This window comes from Limulus polyphemus, unplaced genomic scaffold (genome assembly GCF_000517525.1).
Source record: "Limulus polyphemus unplaced genomic scaffold, Limulus_polyphemus-2.1.2 Scaffold246, whole genome shotgun sequence".
NCBI classification, from domain to species: Eukaryota; Metazoa; Arthropoda; class Merostomata; order Xiphosura; family Limulidae; genus Limulus; species Limulus polyphemus.
In genome coordinates, this window is record NW_013665856.1 from 552,761 (window position 1) to 571,999 (window position 19,239).

The following is a 19,239-nucleotide window of genomic DNA, read 5'->3' on the forward strand; positions in this document are numbered from 1 at the left end:
GCTTTGGTCATGAATTACTCTCTGTAGAACTACATGTATTATGTGTACTCATATGGGAAAAAAAAATTATTACATTGTTCTAGAAACAGCCATTCCATCAATCATTTTAAATATATATATTGTTGTGTGCTAATTTTGTTTCATTGTCATCAATTACTTTCCAAACAGCAAATAAAACTAGTAAGATTTATATTATTCTAATACAATAAAAAAGTTGTCTCAGAACAACAGTTCATGTTTCTAGACTTTCAAGATTTGCATTGAAAAATGTAACATACGTATTGTATCCTAAATCATGTCCTTTCATCCAATTTGTACTTAATAACCTCACTTAATGTTTTTTAACTGCAAATTTCTAGTGTATGCAAAATCATATTTCAATAATTTATCCTGCTAATTAGATGTGCAAGTATTAAAAAGAAACAATACAATAGTATTTTTTTAAATAACTTGAAACAAATTCATATTTCTGGGTTGTTTTGTAAAAATATTAAATTGTGACCAGGCTTTAAATATTAAGTAGAGTTATGTTGAATAATATTAAGTTTTGATGAAAGCAAACTACTTACATAGCTCAGAACCAAAAATATATATCTAGTAATAAGCATAGCTAATCTACTAAGTGTTCAAACTATTACTTACAATGATTAGAATACATTGTTTCATCAACTGGGTACCACACTTGCTGTTAATGATATTCTTAGCCATAAGCCCATTGTTAGTCTGTTTGGCTCTAAGAACCTCAAGGCTTACTGGGATAAACATAAAATAATCAGGATCATGCCCATCTAGGTAGCAGGGAGGCTGGGAAAAATTCCGTGGGGCCCTAAAGAAGGCAGGAGGAAAACTAACTGAAATAGGGGGCCAACATACCAATCCTTCAGAGTGCTCTTGAAAGGTGCTTACAACCCTGATTAGGGTACCAAGCATATTTTCAAACATAGTTTTAAAGTAGAAGTTTTATAACCCTAACATATTGTGTCACTACAGTGAGAAATTTTCATTAAACATTCTTTATTTCTAAGTTATGTTCATTTTTAAAAGTGGCTTCATATATATATATATGTTTTAGAGGCTGGTTTATTATGTTGACTTCACAATCATTTCCATTTTAATTCCTCATTAATTAGCTTTTAATACAGCCATTAATAGATAAATATGTAAATAAATAAGAAAATTAGTCCTCATCTTAAATTCACTTTGTACCAACTTATCTTGTAAGATTCACACATTCATATTTAAGTCGATCATACATTTTTGCAGCATTTCTTGTTTTGCATTTCAACACAGGATAAATGTTTGTTTTTCTTCTAAAAATTTAAAATTTCAATCCCATGCTAAGTTGGACTAAGATTTTACTTTCTAAATGTTAATATTTATATATATATCTATCAACTCTCTGTCATACATATGTGTATGACATGGAGTTTGCAGGTAAAGAGTAATGCAAAGGGAGAAAAAATCAGCAATTTCACAAAGTTATTATTACAACATAATATTTGGATTAAGACTATTCTTGGAGCTCTACTGATATTAAAAGTAATGTCTGTCTTTTCATTATATTAAATGTTTTTTCTTTCTCAATAGGCCACCATCTCAAGGAGCAGGTAGTTCTCAAAATGACCCAACCAGCCAAACAGCTTCAAGTCAGTCATCTTGAAAGTATGACTTCAAAGAAGTCTTCTGATTCAGTTTTGTTAAGCAAACATTAATCACTTATCATTAATCAAAAAATTTTTATATAAGACTTCATAAAATAAATTGAAAAATGAGTAGTGACAACTATACAACTTACCTAAAAATATTCTTTCAACAGCTATTCAGAATACTTTTTTGTAACTGATTACAGACTTTACCTTCTGATGTCTTGGACTGCTACAAAGTATATGTAGTATGCACAACTCAGGTCACATTGTTGTGACCACTTAAGGATTAATCAGTTTATTGTTTGCTTTTTAACAACTATAACCTGGCTATTGCCTATGATCAAAACATGCTATGATGTATTTATTACATTTTAGATGAGAAAGAGAAGTTGTAACTAGTAAGTAAAGTTTTGTAGATTTCAAACTAGAGTAAGGTGACAGTAAACAAGTATAAACATTTAAAATGTTGGCGTTAGATGAGATGAGAGGAAGTTCTGGTTGGAGAGAAAAGCTATATACGTTTATCAGCCTCAGATGAGATGACATTAAGGCTTTTCTAAGAAAGTAAACAAATGTCAGAATGGAATGAAATGATGAGAGACTGCAGTTAGTCAAAATGTTTACTGAGCAGCCTCAATGTGAGTAGTATGAGCAGCAAACAAGTAAAATAAGGTGACATAAGGCTTTAGTGAATTAAAAAAAAAAACTTATATATCAACTTCAGATGGTGTAGCACATCAGATAAATAAGGTGATGAAAGCTATAGTTTGTACAAAAAAGTTCTTGGTGTAAGAAAAAGGCTTAATGAGAAAGTCAAGCTACACATGTATTATCTTTAAATGAAGAAACAGGAGACTAAATAAAAAAATTACATTCTTCAGCCTAAGATAAGGTGAGAGAAAGCTTTAGTCTTCCTGTACCAGTAAAGCTGTATAAATATCACATTTAGACATTGTGAGACAAGTTTTTAGTAAACAAGCTAAGAAAGTATTAGCCTCATTTAAGTTAACAAAGATTTAGTGAACAGTGAAAAAATGAAATGTAAATATCAACTTTACATGAAAAGGCATGAAGCTTTAGTTAGCAATTAAAATTAAGTAAATATTAGTATTATATAAGTGACAAGAAGATTTAGTAGCTAGAAAATGAAACTGTACAATTATCAGATTCATATAAAGTGAAAGGAATATTAAATACTGATGAAAAATGGTTTCCGTAAGCAACTTGTGTAAATGCTAGACTAGGATCTCACATATTTTAAGCTTCATTAATTGTTTCATATCATGTAATGTATATTGTAATAATAGTTTTACTACTATAGTATATAAAGCCTGCAAGAGTTAAAAAAGATTTGTAATTTTTAACTGAATTTTTTGATATATTGCTATTATAAATACATACACATGCAAACATATATAAATTCATACATATTTGCAAAAGTAAGAAATGTAAATGCAACCCCCACACCCATAGCTTAAACTCATTTATTTCATTGATTTTTCATTAAAACATTAAGATTGCTCTTTTCAGTGATAAAAGCAATTAACATATTTAATTCTTCCTTTATTAAAGTTAATTCAAAAAAAGTACTAAAACTGTTGGAAATGTTAAAATAAAGTATATTTATGGCTGTGCAATTGACTTTTCTACTAGTGATTTTAAAATTGTAGATAGTTTAAATTTCATTATATTGCTTAAAAAATTAAATACATGCACTCTTCATGTTTACATCTGGAAGTACTGCTCTGATGTATGAGCATCTAAGAGTGATTATTGTATTTATAACAGTAATATTTTCTTCTTCAATTAAACAGACTCATCAATTCATTGAAATTTGACTTCATGAACTTTTTATCTTTTTAAAATCTATATACAATATTCAAAATCTCAGGAATTACTTGTGAAGAAGATATTTCTACATAAATATCTTCATTTGTCAGTGTATATAACATCAGTGAACTATCTTGCATGATTTATTCACGAAAACTATAATATTTAGTTAATTCGTCAAGCATGCTTCTGTTTTTATGCAGTTATATGTAACCAATACTGAATTTGTATTATGTGGTTTTTTTAGAGAAACAAATCATTATATTACTTCCTTTTTTATTTGTATTATTTTTATTATAAAATCTATTTAATTTACATTCTTATAATTTACAAAAGAGTAAGCCAAGTTGAGGTAGTCAACTTTATATTTTAGGTGAACCTCAACATTCAACACTTTGATATAAAGATCTGGAGTGAAATTTTTACAACTGTATCAAAATTCATATGCATATTGTGATCTTTGTCTTTGAGATAGAATCTTGTATTAAAAAAAGAAGTCAAATCAACAATTTTACTGAACCTATAGGTAATAAGATCCAACAATGATGCTTAGTTTTAGTTTCATATTGAATTATGAAGTTGCAGTTACTTGAAACTTTTGGATTAAGTTAGTTATATCTTAGTTACATAAATTTATAAAAAATGTCAATTTACAGAGTAAGAAATATTTTTGTAATAAAATTTGTCTCTTAAAAAACTTCACAAAACTTTTAAGCTTTATATCTTATTTATTAATCATAATATATAGTCATACATGTATATAAATGTTTTTCATGAGTACTTAAGAAATATGACTTTTTTCCTGCTGTTTCTTTTTTAAGGGGTTTGTCATATATAATCTACTCCTAATTGCACTTTGTATTTTAATATGTTGAGAAGCAAATATTTATTTTTGTTTGGGAAAAGGTTTTGTTTATATATATCACTGTATACATATGTTATTTGTTAGTGTTTAAAGTATGTGGAGACTGAATTTGCAAGCCCAATACCTGTAAAAATTTGTGTTTATGTTATATTTGCACACACACACACACACACACACTTGCATATATCTGTATTGTTGACCAAAATAAATTATAAGTACAATTTTTGAAAAAACTGTAATAATACACAAGTATACAAAAATGCAAATGATTAAATGAGTTCATAAAACATACAAGATACCTAAACAGTTTCAACATGCCAAGCCTGTCATTCTCTTAAGAATGGCAAGTCTGGCCTGATGAAGCTAGTTGTTTTTTGTATGTTTTGTTAATTCTTTAAATCATTTATGTACTATTTTACTTGTGCGTTATTGTTTTTTATGAACTTGCACAAAGTACTTTTTTTAATGTAATTTTCAACAAATAATTGATTTAGTTTTGTGATAATGAAATGAAAAGAACATATGTGATAGTCATAGAGAAGGTTATATCATTCTTAGCAACAAACAGTTCTTAAAGTTCATTATTACCTTTATCACACTTCTAAAAAAATGTTTAATATTTAAAAATACTTGTGTTCCCTTTAATGAATTATTTTTTAGGTTTTTGCAGATATTGTGTTGGACTTCATTATTTGGTAAAGTTTTCCTGTTAAAAATCTTGATTTTTTACATTCATCAAAGCTTATTTACAAATATTTATAGATAAAAACCTACATTTGAACTTTTCCACTTTTAAGGGTTACTAAACCCAGTCAATTGCTTAATTTCAAAACATCTCACAAAGAATTACTATTGCACACACACAAATCCTTGGTTCCTCTAACTTCTTGTTTATTATTTTTCAAAGTTGGAGCTGCAGTTTTTAATTTATGTAAACTGGAAATCTAGTAAAGGATAGCTCCAAAGTTGTTGCTCCGGATAAACATTTGGCACTATGTTAACAATACTGCAGAAAAACACCTACAGTTTAACTTATCAAAAATTGATCTTATAAAGATAAAACTATTTATTCAGTTTGAGAAGTAGATTTTTAGGTATACACTGTACAGTATGTTGTTCTTTTGCTATATTATCATTAGTTAATATTGCTTATCATAATTACATATTATTATCACAGTTAATAACAAGTACTTTTAACCTCTTCCTTAATTTCTTTGTATTTGGTAATGCTTGTATTATGTTTTCACAAATGCTACTTAAAGCTGACTATGATAAAAAATGGGCTTTAAGCTTGTATTTTTAGTATTTTAATAGTATATCTCAGTGGCAAAGGAAGGGAGGGGGATACTTTCAATCTGTCCCAGTAAAAATGCATTAAAATTAGATAAATTACTCTCAGGAACATTCATAAAATGTAATCCAGATCCCAAGAAATTCCAGGGCCCTAAGATGAGCCCTGGTTATAATTGATGTGCCTGTGGTGCATGTTCCCTTATTTTGCTTGGCCAAAAAAACCTTGCCCCCATTTTTAACTTGCCTCCTAAACTTCTGTATCCCACTGTATCAAATGGTTGTAGCATTCAGAAACTTTTTAATTACCAGAACCTAAATACTGGTGTTTGAAAATACTTTGTGTTTTTAGTTTGTCTGTTTAAAATTAGATGTATATATACTTACATGTTATGATGCTGTCCATAGTACATCCTCTGTATCTAATTACCCTTAGAAAATGAGATATGCAAACATACTTCATGTAAGTATGCTTACGCTTATTTCTAAACTTTTAAGACTGTGCCACTGGATTCAGGCCTTTAGTTGTGGCTAGATAGAATTAGGCCACTAGAATCACTTTTTTATCAACAATATGTACATAGCTTTGAAAGTGTTTTCTAAAGATAGGTTTAATTGTAGATTAGTCCTGTAAGTTATATCAAGGCGACTGCAAACTATTTTTGGAACTAACTGAATATGGATAAAGTTTCCTCTGATAAAAAAAAATTTGATTGAATTTGAAAATTTGATAAATGGTGTCAAGAATAAGATTACCTACTTTTTCTACACAATTATGTAATTTAATTTTTATTTTAGCATCCATGTGATAAAGTACATGTATGTATATGGTGTCACAAGATTTGTAGTCCCTGTACAAGTTAAAATTGAGAAAACTCCATTAACTCAATACACGACTTTAACCACATGTACTTGGAGAGCACATAATGTAGGATAATAAAATCAGATTAATTATAATTAAACAATCTGATAATGTAGGTGTTTCATGAAAAGTATATTTAGATCTTCCCTCATCAATGGTAAATTAATGAAGCAAGATTTATCTTACAAGAATTATAACCCTGTTTATTAAGTTTTATTCATTTACATGATATACACGTACCTACATATAAAGTCAAGGTTACTATATTGAATAAGAGAGCTTATAATTTTTTGTTAGTTTTTCTCAGAGTTTAATTTTATTTAATATGATTTTGTTTGAAGTTAATGTAGATTTATGAGGGTATACCATATGCATCAAGGTCACTGTTGGATAATAAACAAGTATATTTCACCTTATGAAAGTTTGGATATATTTTATTATTATAAAAACATGTACCAGTTCAATTTTCTTTTTTTCTGTTTTGTCACAGTTGAACTATATTGTGGCTTGAAAGTTCTTGTACAATTTTGATGTTTTCAACCCTTTTTTTTATCGTATAGGTGCAATTTTAATCATGTGTGAATTACATATAACTGTACCTTATGGTGTATCTACACAATAAAATATTTTACTTTTTATCAACTGGTCTTTGACCTTTTTCTCCTACCCAAAATATTGTAACTAAGAGCTAAAAGTCATAAGTATTGTGGGCTTTTTCTATTTTAACAAAACATACAGTATCTTTGTTCTACATTAACAAAAATACTTTTGGATGTACAAAGTTGAAAGAAGTAAATCAGAAAGAAACTTTGAGGAGGATATGTTTTTCTCAGTTTTTACTTAGTCATCAATAGCCGGTATGCAGCCTTAATAAATTTTGACATCAATATTCATTCTTACAACATTTACTAGTTATTTGAGATTTTACCTGTTTCAAACCACAATGTACTATGACCTGTATAAATATGTTTGTCAACAAGTCAATTGTAATGCCTTATAATATATATGACTAAAACAATTCACATTTCATAAAGTCTTAGACCCATATATTTAAATCACAGGAAAACTTAATATTTTGACACTAGTTAGTTTAAACACTTAAAACTCACAAGCATCTAGAAAATTGACTCAAGTTCAAACTGAGCCATATTCCAGAAGGGTAACATGTTTGCCACTAACATGAATGATGATAAACATAATCGTGAAATGCTATGCAAATGATAATGATTTCGAAGGAAACAGACAAGTTGTTGCAGCTTGCATAATGCAACAACTGTAAATACTGCAGTGTAGTTGGCTGGATAATAGACAACAACTATGTAAACCAATGGTCCTCAGTTGGCAGGCCACATCAGGCTTCTAAAAACCAGACTTGTGATCTGCAATGTGACCAGATATTACACATGTATTTGAGGATTGATGCATTCCCCAACAAGCTCAGGCCTGGCCCTTGGCTTTATGGTCATCATATGAAGTGGCCCAGTGTGGAAAATAACTGTAAACCACCGATATAAACTGTCAAGAGCATTATCTGTAGATAGTGTTAATTCAAATGTACCCATTATTACTGATGAAATATTTGTTTCAAGGAATGTGGCTTTAGATTTCCCAAAAGTTGCAATAACAGTAAAGTTGTCCATCACATAAGTCAGTATTGACTGCCATATTTGTGATAAGCTTGATAACTTATCTCCCAAGACTGTTTACCTTTGTTCACGTATGTTGTGACCATGAGCTATGTAGAATGCTTAATTTCACCAAACAATCACTAACATAAATGGAACATAGCTCAGTAGTTAACAGTCAATATCTAAAAGAGTTCAAATATAGTGGCAGCTAGTTGGCATGATTATTAATATTCAGACCAACTGTAAAAAATGGCTGCAAGCACAACATTTATCAGAAACAAAAATCTAAAATTTGATAGTATATTAGTGAGTACAATAGTCAAGACATACTATTCAGATGACAGAAATCCTTTTTTTTTATTAAATATTGTGTTGTGTGTTCAAACAGCATTCAAATACAAAAGTTCCTTATTTATACAAAACAAACTACAAATATTAGATATAAATTGAGCTTGGCCCAAAACATTAAAATTCCATGCTATGGCTGTTGTTGTTTTTTCTCTTTCTTTGCCTAGTAAATTTAAGTCCAAGATGATGACTTTGGGACATTAGACATGGTTTGGGCACACTTTGGCTTGTTCACACATGCTGCATGGCTCACAGGTTGGAACATACACTGAAGGACAAATATTGATACACAAGTGCAGTAGTTATATCCATCTACTTTATAAAAATTATACAAAGATGTTTAGAAAAGTAACAGAAAATGGTGGAAGATCACTTCTCTAAAGCATAGCAGAGCCAGTGAAACAAGCTGGATATAGCATAATCAAATTGCTTTTTCAAACTTCCGATTAACTGGCCGACCATAATTGTGCATTTTACACTCATTGTTGTTTAAAAATATATTGTTAATACAACTACAAAGATTGAGGTTTTTATTCTTCATTTTATGTAAAAAGTTAAATCTTTGTCTATTATAATATTCTGTGCTTGTCATAATTAATTTTCAGCATTTTCTATATGCTTAACAACTCTTATACCAAATTTTAAGTATTATTGGAATTATTGCTTAAACACCCCCATTAAAAAGTGTTCCACAGATAAATTCATATTATTCAGTACTTTGTTGCCCAGTGAAGGCTCTAGTAAAAGGGCCAAAAACTCACAATTAAAGATAATTATTTAATGTAGAGAACAGTCCATAAATATTTTTTCCATATTTCATGTCTTTAGTGTTATTCTACCCTTCCACCACGTTCATTTACTGTTTCATGTTTGATAGCTTGTTTTTAATTTGTTAATCTTTTGGACATACTTTGACCAATGTATATAAAATTTTGTATCAAAATCATGCTTCAAACAGTCAAGACCTTCTCTAAGTTGAATATTTAGATCTTCCTGCAGGAATTAATGGAAAACACTTGTGTATTCATCAACAATAAAAGGTCTTCTCTCTTTATCAGTAGCAATAGAAATCAATTTACCCTGCACCTTGTCAGAATACTTTTTTCCAGATCTCCAACATGGTAGCAAGAACCAACTTGTCAGAAGACTTATACTCCTTGTGCAAATAATTCCTTCCAATCTTCCCAATATAGATGCAAATTGTTTATGCCATATATGTTTACATGAGCTGGACACCATGTTCATCCTTAGGGAAAAGTCATAGGGTTTATGAACCCTTGGGTCAAAGAAAATTCAGGGAATAGGTTGTTTGTCACTTGTACATTTATTTCTCTGATGGTGTGCATTTGCCCAGCAATACATTTAGTATAAGGAAATAACTTTTTTTGTTTATGTGGTCTCCACTTTTTGTTTACCCTCAGGCCATGTCTTCCATCTCTTCTGCATGTTTCTGAAGCATACTGCATGACACAATATGTGTCCAGATACTGTTTTATCTTGTTTGCATTCAAATGAAGTATATTCTAAAATGTCAAAAACAGTTGTACCATTGTGACCGTAATCACATCTTGAATATGCAAGGCAGGTCAAGCAGAATGCAACTTTGCATATACAAGGATTGAGACATGATTAAGTAAACAATAGTATTTATAATGTGAAATGGCCAGTTTAGAAAGTCTTAAGTTATCCAGAAAGGTAAAAAAGTTGTGAACTTTTTTAGACTTTTTCACCAATATTTAAGCTGAGGTAGCAAGAAAGAAAGTGACACAACACTTTACAAGTTTGGCAGTTAGGAGATTTGAGCATGACAGCTGGTAGTCAAAGTGCAACACTTTCACAGACAGCATTAGTTTAGGTTAGTGTCAATTGCCAGAACTTCAGCTTCTCATATACTATGACAAATGTTAATCGCTCTTTGCATGCATTTGGAGTTAAGAATGTTTATTCTTTGTCTGTTTTCTTTTTTTTTAATAGCACTGTTACTGGTATGTATAATTATGCTTAGAAGTTATTGTCAGTGACATGGATTCTTATCAATAACAGTCACAAAAGCAAGTTTATCTAAGCTATGACTTTACAACTCAATGGTATGATTACTTCTATGAGAAAAAAAAAGAAATAAAATGTTCCACAGAAGAAAAAAAAACACAACACTTGGGTTTAGAGCAATGTTTTGCTAAGAAAAGAGTTTCAAGATCATTCACAATACTGTTGCGTCAGCAAAGTCACATGACTAGTGTGATGCCACGTTTCTAGAACTATCCTGTACCTTGGCGAATGCTCTAGGATTTACTAGATATAGGGTAATCTGGTATATAAAAGAGGGTGACAACGTGACGGGACAATAATGTGTGTGTAGGTAATGAGTAATTGAACTGCAGTCAGAGAGAGACGTATTGTTGAAGTTAACGTTCGTTGATATAGCGTTTGTTTTAGCGTGATTGTTGAAAACAAGTGTATCGTAAAGTTATATTCGGAAAGAATAAACCAGTTTTATTAAGTAAGGACTTATGTCGCTAAAGTTTCGTCGGAACAAAGTTACAGGAAGTTAATTAACAAACGGAGACGTAACAATACCAATACATTTTTTTCTGAAGTACATTCTACAAAATAAGTTAAGCAACAAATATGGACTGTGTTTAATTTTACAGAAGATATGGCAATAATCATCAGAAATAACAACATGCATAAACCTAAAGCCATTATTTATTTGGTGAACCTAATTTATACATTATATGATATACTGGTGCAGATATACTAGTTGTAGACATAAAAAAGAACAGTTTGGCTTTTAAAGTTCAAACAACTTTCTTAGGTATTCTGGATAAATATTTTTTATGGTTTCCAATAAACTGGTTAAAATTAACAACACAAGTCTGTGAGTCAACAACAAGTATTTTTGTAACAGAACTCCAAACTCAATGTACATGTACATACAAGGTGTGTATACCAGCCTGTTGAACTTCTGTAGTATTTGGCACTAAAGCAGCATTCCAGGAAGGAGGCTTTATCACTCATAACAACAACCTAAATACTTATCAGTAAAGTACAAATGGTTAGTCCTACCAATTTAATGATGTCTATGTATTATCTGTACCACTACTCAGTCCAGTAACTCCAACTGGCATTGACAATTCACACATGCTCACAGTGAAAAAGAAGAGTTAATCAACATGCATTCCACATAATAGGTCTTCACAGTTCAGATGCAAGTGGGATTAAGCAGCATTTTGATGATGATGATACAATAACTGAAAACATTTTTTGCTCCTTTTACATTTCTTCTAATAAAGTTTCATTACTGTTAACAGTGAAACAAACTTGTGGATTATTACTCAAAAGCACAATAATATGATAATGTTAAGATTGGAATAGAAACTATGAAAGTTTTGCTAGGTTTTGATTTTCTTTACTGAATAAAATTTCTCCAGTTCTACATACTTCAGTGTCATATATGTATTGCAGGTAACTAAGTTACTACTCAAGATGACAGAAGGAGCATTTCACAAAGGCTAACATAGCATGCCCCCCCCAATTCAACTGAGGGCATTATGTTATGGCCTAATTTATGTGTATGTGTTAATCTGGCCTAACTAGAAATATTTTATAGAAATTGCAGAGGGGAACAGCCAACCCTGTCAGCCCCTACAAGACAATTAATACATCACACTTGAAATAGTAGGTTTGCTAAAACTTGAATTCATTGTTTATGGTTGTTTACTAATTTAAGAATTGTGTTCTTGACTTTAAAAAATATGACTTCCAAACTGCATATTCTGACAGAAAGACTATTCTGGGTGGGAATGTTTACGTTAGTTCAATCAAGGTTGTCAAAAATGAATGTATTTGTAACAAATGTTCAAATTCCAACAGAAAATATACTTCTAAATTAATAAACAGAAGAATTAAATTTGTAATCAATAAAACCATGACCTTCAACTGTAAAAACAGAACATTGAGGGTAATATGTGAATGTGTGTATGTTTAAACAATGAAAATTAGGTCTAAAGAAATTCAGCAGGAAGAACAAAAACAAATAAAAAAACCACATAACACACTATAGTGTGAGGAATTATAAGATGTATTATTTTAGGTTTTGAGGTATCTACAGAAGTTAACATTTTCCTCAATTGAAAATTTATTTCAGGGTTTTGAGGTATCTACAGAAGTTAACATTTTCCTCAATTGAAAATTTATTTCAGATAGATACTCGCTTCTCTTCACAACAAAGAGCTAGGACCCACACTGAAGATAGTGGAGAGACTAATGCAGATAAAGAGATTATAAAGATGTGTTTCTTTCTGAAAATAGCATCAGAAAAGGAAACCTATAAAGTGTGACACACATGAGGTAAGGAGTAGCCTTGTGGGGCAGCACATGATGGGAGACTGCATTCCCCTCAAGTAGGGAATACTTTTTGCTCAATGTTAATGTGGCATTCATTGTTAAGAGAGGAGGTAGAACAAAGGAAAGTGTCACAATAATCTTTTGCATAGTTCAAAAGTGTTTCTAAGGTGGGTGGAATACAAGATTGTTCAATTGGCTATTATCTCCAATCAAACAGCTGAGCATGAGTGTGTACTGCGGCTAGTGCTATAAGTCTGGCCATTCTGTACAGGAGAAATACTTACATGCGATACCACAATAATCAGGCACGGAGAGAAGTGTCCAAGAGTTGTGTCCCAAGGCAAACCCAAGCCCCATTTTACTGGACTGAACCAATGGGAATAGCTTGGTTCAAAACACAGTGGGGTACCCTGTACTAAATTAATAGGTAACACCCTAGCCCTACTGCCCAAGAGTTGCAAGTACTCCCTATAAGATAAAACTGGACACTCAAAGGGTTCTATCATCTCCATCTGATATATATATATATATATATATATATATATAAGTATAAATATAGATACTGATAATGAAAAGATTATTGCAAAATCTGTACAAAAAACAATGAGAGAATAAACCACTGATTACCAGAGAGCTACTGTTAAGCATGGCAACTGGCAACTGAAGGGAAAATGAAACAAATTATGTGAAAACACCTCATGGTGTAAGAAATATGACTGTAATGTTTTGTGGAATCATCCACATTTCCAACTATGAGATCACATAAAGGAGATGACAAAAATGATGGGAAGAGACATGAAAAATAAGAAAAAGGTCATCACCCACAAAAGAACAAGTTAATTGGATGGGGTGCTTAACCTAACTAGTCAAAGAGTATGGAGATAAGATGCCAGAGGAAGAGGAATCTCATGGCAAGTAAAGATCTTGATAAATGCTCTGAAAAGTGGCAGTACAAATGAGAAAACAAATAGACCATACAGTTCAATTGCCTTCACAAGCCACCCAAATGTTGAAGAAGGAGTGCTCAGGAAAAAGTTCAATCTATCTCTACAGTAAATAGTGCAAGAGGCAGCAAAAAAAAAAAAGAGCAATGGCTCCTGCAAGTAACAAAGGGAAGAAATATGTCTGAAGCATAGAAAAGAGGTTGAACCACTCAGGACACAGAGTAAGTCTGGGACTGGGGAGTGAAAGCAAGGAGTGGAGTCACAAATGTAGTGATGATAGGTTTTTCAAAATGGCAGCAAATCCACTGAAAGCAACATAGGATATAAAAAATACACCGTAGGAAGGGTCCAGGGTCCACCAAGACCTGAACTCCCAAGATATAATAGACCAACAACTGAACATGGTGGCCAAGAGCTCAAAAAAGAAAGTCTAAAGTCAGGGAAACAGAAGTCCCAGGAGCAAGCAACCTTAGCTTACCTAGCAGGAGATCGAGAAAACAACAGAGAAGGTGTCTGAATAGACCATATTATGATCAAAATACCAAAGAGATGAGACAGAGGATGATAGTAAACTTGCAGAGCAGCCACCATCTTAAGGACATAAAGATGGAGAAATCCCTTCTCTAGAGACCAGATAACAGAAATAGATTAGGCATCCAGAACTTAACCCTACCGAAACAAAGGCAGTTGTAGAAAGGTTGGTGTTTATAAGTGGTCATCATCAAACACCAAAAAAATATAATGTACCACCTGTGCTGTGATCATCACAGAAATAGAAATCCACACGCACAAGTGGAATGAGTTCACCGACTTACTTAAGAGCCCTAGAAGGCTCCCAATATATAAAACTCAGGGTAAGATGGGGGAAGAGTAACATCCAAGGTCATGTGGGATCAAGTGAGCCACCACAACCTGTAAAAGGGGAAAAGATAGTAGATCTTTGGATATACCTGCATTGACAGGCCAGAAAACTGCTGAAGGAGATGTGTATGGGCACATCCCAGAAGAACAAGGAATTCAAGAGAATAGAAAGCACCCATGAAAGAAAAATTGTTTCATGCAGGAAATGAAGGAGACATGAAAGCCTTGGTATTAAAAGTTCTATGTTGCAAAGACTTAATGAAGCAAGCTGAGCCTATCAAGCATATGAAGTGAGAAAGACAATTCCCAAAGGAAAAGAGAGATTACAATAGAAGAAGCCACATTGGAAGGAGCAAGTACAGGCCAAATGTCCAAAGAGTAGTAGAAAATATACGACAAAAATGTAACCAAGCAAAAACCCAAAGAAAAAATATAGGGCTAGAGCCAACTCAAATGGAAGGGCTAAGAACTGAATGTTTGACCACTGTGAATGAATCAAAAGAAGCAAAAAGTGGGCAGACAAATTTGGATGTGGAGAAAGTGTCTGAGAATTCAAACTGATTCATACTCCACAGAGGAAAGTATTCACTGCAAAATGAGAAAACTATCCATCTGGAACTTAGGGAAGACTAAAGTTGGGTTAAATGGGACAGACTGATGACTAGCTGCCAACCACCTATTTTCATGGAAATAGCAAAAGGTCAAGTGTAAAACCCCTAACCGGGGTAGAAGAATTGTCCCATGGAATTTAAAACAGATGAAGTGAAGAGTGGAAGGACAAGATAAAAACAACTAAGAACAAATCTTAAAAAAACAATAAGTTGTATCAAAAGGGAGTCCACAGGTGTACAAAGTAGAAGAGCATAGCTCCCACAACATCAGAGCTGAGTGGTGGCATTAGAAAAAAAATCACCCCAAAACACAAGATAGTTAGTCCACAAAGAGAAAGGAACCTGGGATGGTAACAAAAATACAAGAATTAGGACAGCAGGTTACCCCACAAGGCCATATATGATGAGAAAGCTGATAGGGCCAGCTTGTCAAAAAGGCAAGAAACCAAAATGATCAGAGATGAATGCTGTTAAGCTGCATCAGCTCAAGATGCTAAAGTAGAATAAATACCCCCCCCCCCCAAAAAAACAAAAAAAAACAACACATCACAAAGAAAGGATGCAAGACAGAGGATCTAGAGTGAAAACTAAGGGAGGTGAATGTCAGAAAGGAAGGAAACCTGACAAAGTACATCCCAGAAACAAAGAAACCATGTTAACTATGGCAAAATGGAAGAAACTCAAGAGGTGGAAAATAGATATGTGCAATTTTCCCCAATAAAGCTTATATGGTCATGATGTAAAGCCTTAAAAAGAAAGGAAAGCATGAGAATGAACAAAGAAGTTAAGTATGAAAGAAGGACAATTAGATGAAGAAAGTGAAAGACATAGAGGAGAAAGGAGATCCCTAAACTAAAAGAAGAAATTCAAGTGATGAAGGCTCATGCAACAAGGAAGTCCAAGATTCAGCCAAGAATAACCAGAGAAAAAGAAAACAAACGACACATACCTGTGGAATCCAAGCAGTGAAGGATGAAGGTGGGAATACCCAATCCTCAACAGGAAGAAGGAACTAGAAACAAAAGCAGTCATGGAAATAAGATTGTTGAAACACATTACCAGAAAGGACATGCATAGCTGTAGAAACAGAAGCAAGTCAAGAATACTGGACCTGAGATCAGAATTAAACCAACCATGTGGTGTAAAATGGTGGTAAAATAACAGAGTGCCCCCAGCTACCATTACAACATTGGACGATTCCTGTGAAAATGTGCCAAAAATATCAGAAACATGAATGTGTAATCCAAGTAATCTATAAAACTGATTTTGTGGTGGTTCTTTTTAATAAAACAGAAGGAATGTAACAAACTTCAAGATTTTGTTTTATTTAAATAAAATGAGCCTGGTATGTTGATGACCTAATGATGATAGTGCAGATTCCAGGATGAAACACATATGTTAGGTTAATCAATGTGAACAGACAATGGGACATATGTCCCAAAAGTATAAATCTGAGTAAAAGAAAATCAAATTGAGGGCTATAGTCTGACAGTGATTACATCATCAGCTGGTATAATACATGACAGATGCAAGGTTGGGAGCTTTGTTCAAGGCTTGTGGAATTCACAGGAACTTACACATGAGTACACACAAGGTAATAGTTCTTCTTGTGATAAGAGATGAATAATGTTTATGAAGTAGGACCTACAAAGTGGTAGGAAAACACTGTCTACCAGACTTAACCTCAATTTTCATGAATTACTTTTTACCAGAAGAGATGGAACAGACTTAAGCCTACAACATCTCATATCAATGCTATATTTCATTATCTGCCACCAATTATGGAAAAGAAAGAAAGTTAGAATAAGCAATGAAAAAAAATCATATAAAAAAGAAATGAAACCATTAAAATATACCACCAAGAACAATAAGTAAAACTTATACTGAAAAGTGAGCTTCACATCCTTCAAAATTGTAAAAAAAATCATGCTGTAGAAACAAATGATCCATCAATGTTAAGGCCAAAATAATATTAAACACTAAAAACATAATGCTACCACATCCTCCACCCATAATGGGTCAGCTCAGGTGTAATATGTGCATGTGTATGTAAATTAACCAAAAGTTAAATTAACACAAAAAACTTAATGCATCATAATATTCAGAAGAACTTATGATAAAGTTAAATCGTTATTATATTATTTTATCTCCAATTTTATGAAGGATTTTCTGTTTAAATTTAATAAAGAGATGCTTTTACTTACGAAAACATATCATTTTGAGGTACTGTGAACAAACCTGTTAAACATTAGTTTATGAACAAAAAGTTCAGTATTAGATATAAAAAAAGATACATTTATTATAACTTCTGCAAATCCTTTGAAACTGTGATATAACAAAAAATATTGTTTAAAGCTAAAGGAATAACTGTATAATGAGAGAAAAATCCATAAATTGGAAAATCCTTTTATTAGAAACATTAATATCTTTTGTTAATATTATTGTACAGGTAAAAGTAATGACATTTCTCTCATCAAAAGAAGAAAAAAAAAGCTAAAACCCTATATTTAAAAAAAACTAGCATGTTAGTAAGCCTTAAGCAGCAACATCATAGTACCCTAAGTACTTTTCTAAAGGACTTCTGACAACAGATTTAAACACCTTGCCAACAACAAACCCAAACTATTACATGCATATTGGGCCAATAATTTTCACTTTATAAGTAGAAAATAACAGGTTTGTACCATATCACAGATGATAAGGGTAGCAGCCAAAGAAAGCCAGGAATACATACTGCATAGTGTAAGAAAACAAAAGTCTTTAAATAGATGACTTTAGAGGTAATTTAACAAGATGACAGAGGACTACATGGAAAATGGAGGACACATGGCAAACCAAGTCATAGATCCCAATAATTCTTTCTGCCAAGTCATTGTATGTAGTTATTGTTGGCCAACAATAGCTTTCTTGAGCATTTAATTGTGACAAAAAGAGCACAAATTTTATAGTTAGGAGTAAGAAAGCTATAACCTCATCTAATTAAGGAAATTAACACTTACGTTTACATACTATGTGCAAACTGTTAGGTGCAGATTAAAAAGGTTGGAAAAGTGAACTTGAATATTACATGAGTATTAACTTCAAAAATTGAAAGTCTAGATCCAGACTTATTCTTCAGGCAAAGTTTCTCTGGTATACATGTAGTAATTAAATCTATTAGCTTATTTTATTGAACAGATAAACTGATATTAATGTGTGTATTTAGGTATTTTTTTATGTTATTGTTGTTGGAGGGATGATCTTGATGGGTAAAATGACTATATGTACTTAATCTTATGTTCTGACAAGGTTCTCCATGCAAAACTCATTTTTTTACACCAACAAAAAGGGGAAATTTTTTAAGTGAATAATTTTTGTTATTTTTTTTTTTAAAAATATCTATAAATTGCACAGTTAATGAAAATCATATTTTACTGTAGTTAGTAATAAACTTCTACAACAGTTGGAAACATAGTCTGTATAAATTTGTTTACAATTCATGCAAAGCTATTTGTAGGCTATCTGCACTAGCCACCCTAATTTTGAAGAGACTGACTCGAGAGAGGGCAGCTAGTCAATCACTCACCAACATGTCTTAGGTAACTCTGGCCAGATTTAAAAGTGTGATTTGACTGTCACTTTTAAAACACACGTACAGCACCAAACTGTGGAGCACAATATTTTTTCTGTAACACTACACAAACCATGAAATCTCAGATCCACGATATAGCAGATAAATCACTGGGCTATGTTCAACCCGTGTGTATACATGTGACGTGATACATAGTTGTCGCACAGGTTTTAAACCTATCCAGGCTTCTGTCTACATTACTTTTGATTGAGGCCACTTTAGTTTGGATTATGTGAATGGAAGGATAACCTCGATACACTGAATGCCTTCTGTTGCTTTTGTACTTTATGTTCTTGTTTTCATTTTTCAATCCCAAAGAAGCCAATATATGAAGAAGTACAAATTAGATTATTGTATAATTACTACACAAATTTATTGTTTTCAACAAGTCTGGTTA

The 19,239-nt window shown here is 32.0% G+C and overlaps 1 protein-coding gene and 1 long non-coding RNA gene across 6 annotated transcripts in view; one reads left to right on the forward strand and one right to left on the reverse strand.

The window, feature by feature from the left end:
* The window catches only part of LOC106478752 (cyclin-C-like), an 88,613-nt gene extending 84,456 nt beyond the window's left edge, over window positions 1-4,157 (forward strand). For both annotated transcript variants that reach the window (XM_013939313.2, XM_022382397.1), the window contains one exon: window positions 1,588-4,157. In XM_013939313.2, coding sequence (XP_013794767.1) covers window positions 1,588-1,660 — 73 coding nt within the window. In that variant the 3' untranslated portion in view covers window positions 1,661-4,157. The remainder of the gene's footprint in view (window positions 1-1,587) is intronic.
* Window positions 1-19,239, reverse strand: part of LOC111085127 — a 43,949-nt gene that overhangs the window by 19,184 nt on the left and 5,526 nt on the right. The gene's annotated exons all lie outside the window — the stretch shown is intronic.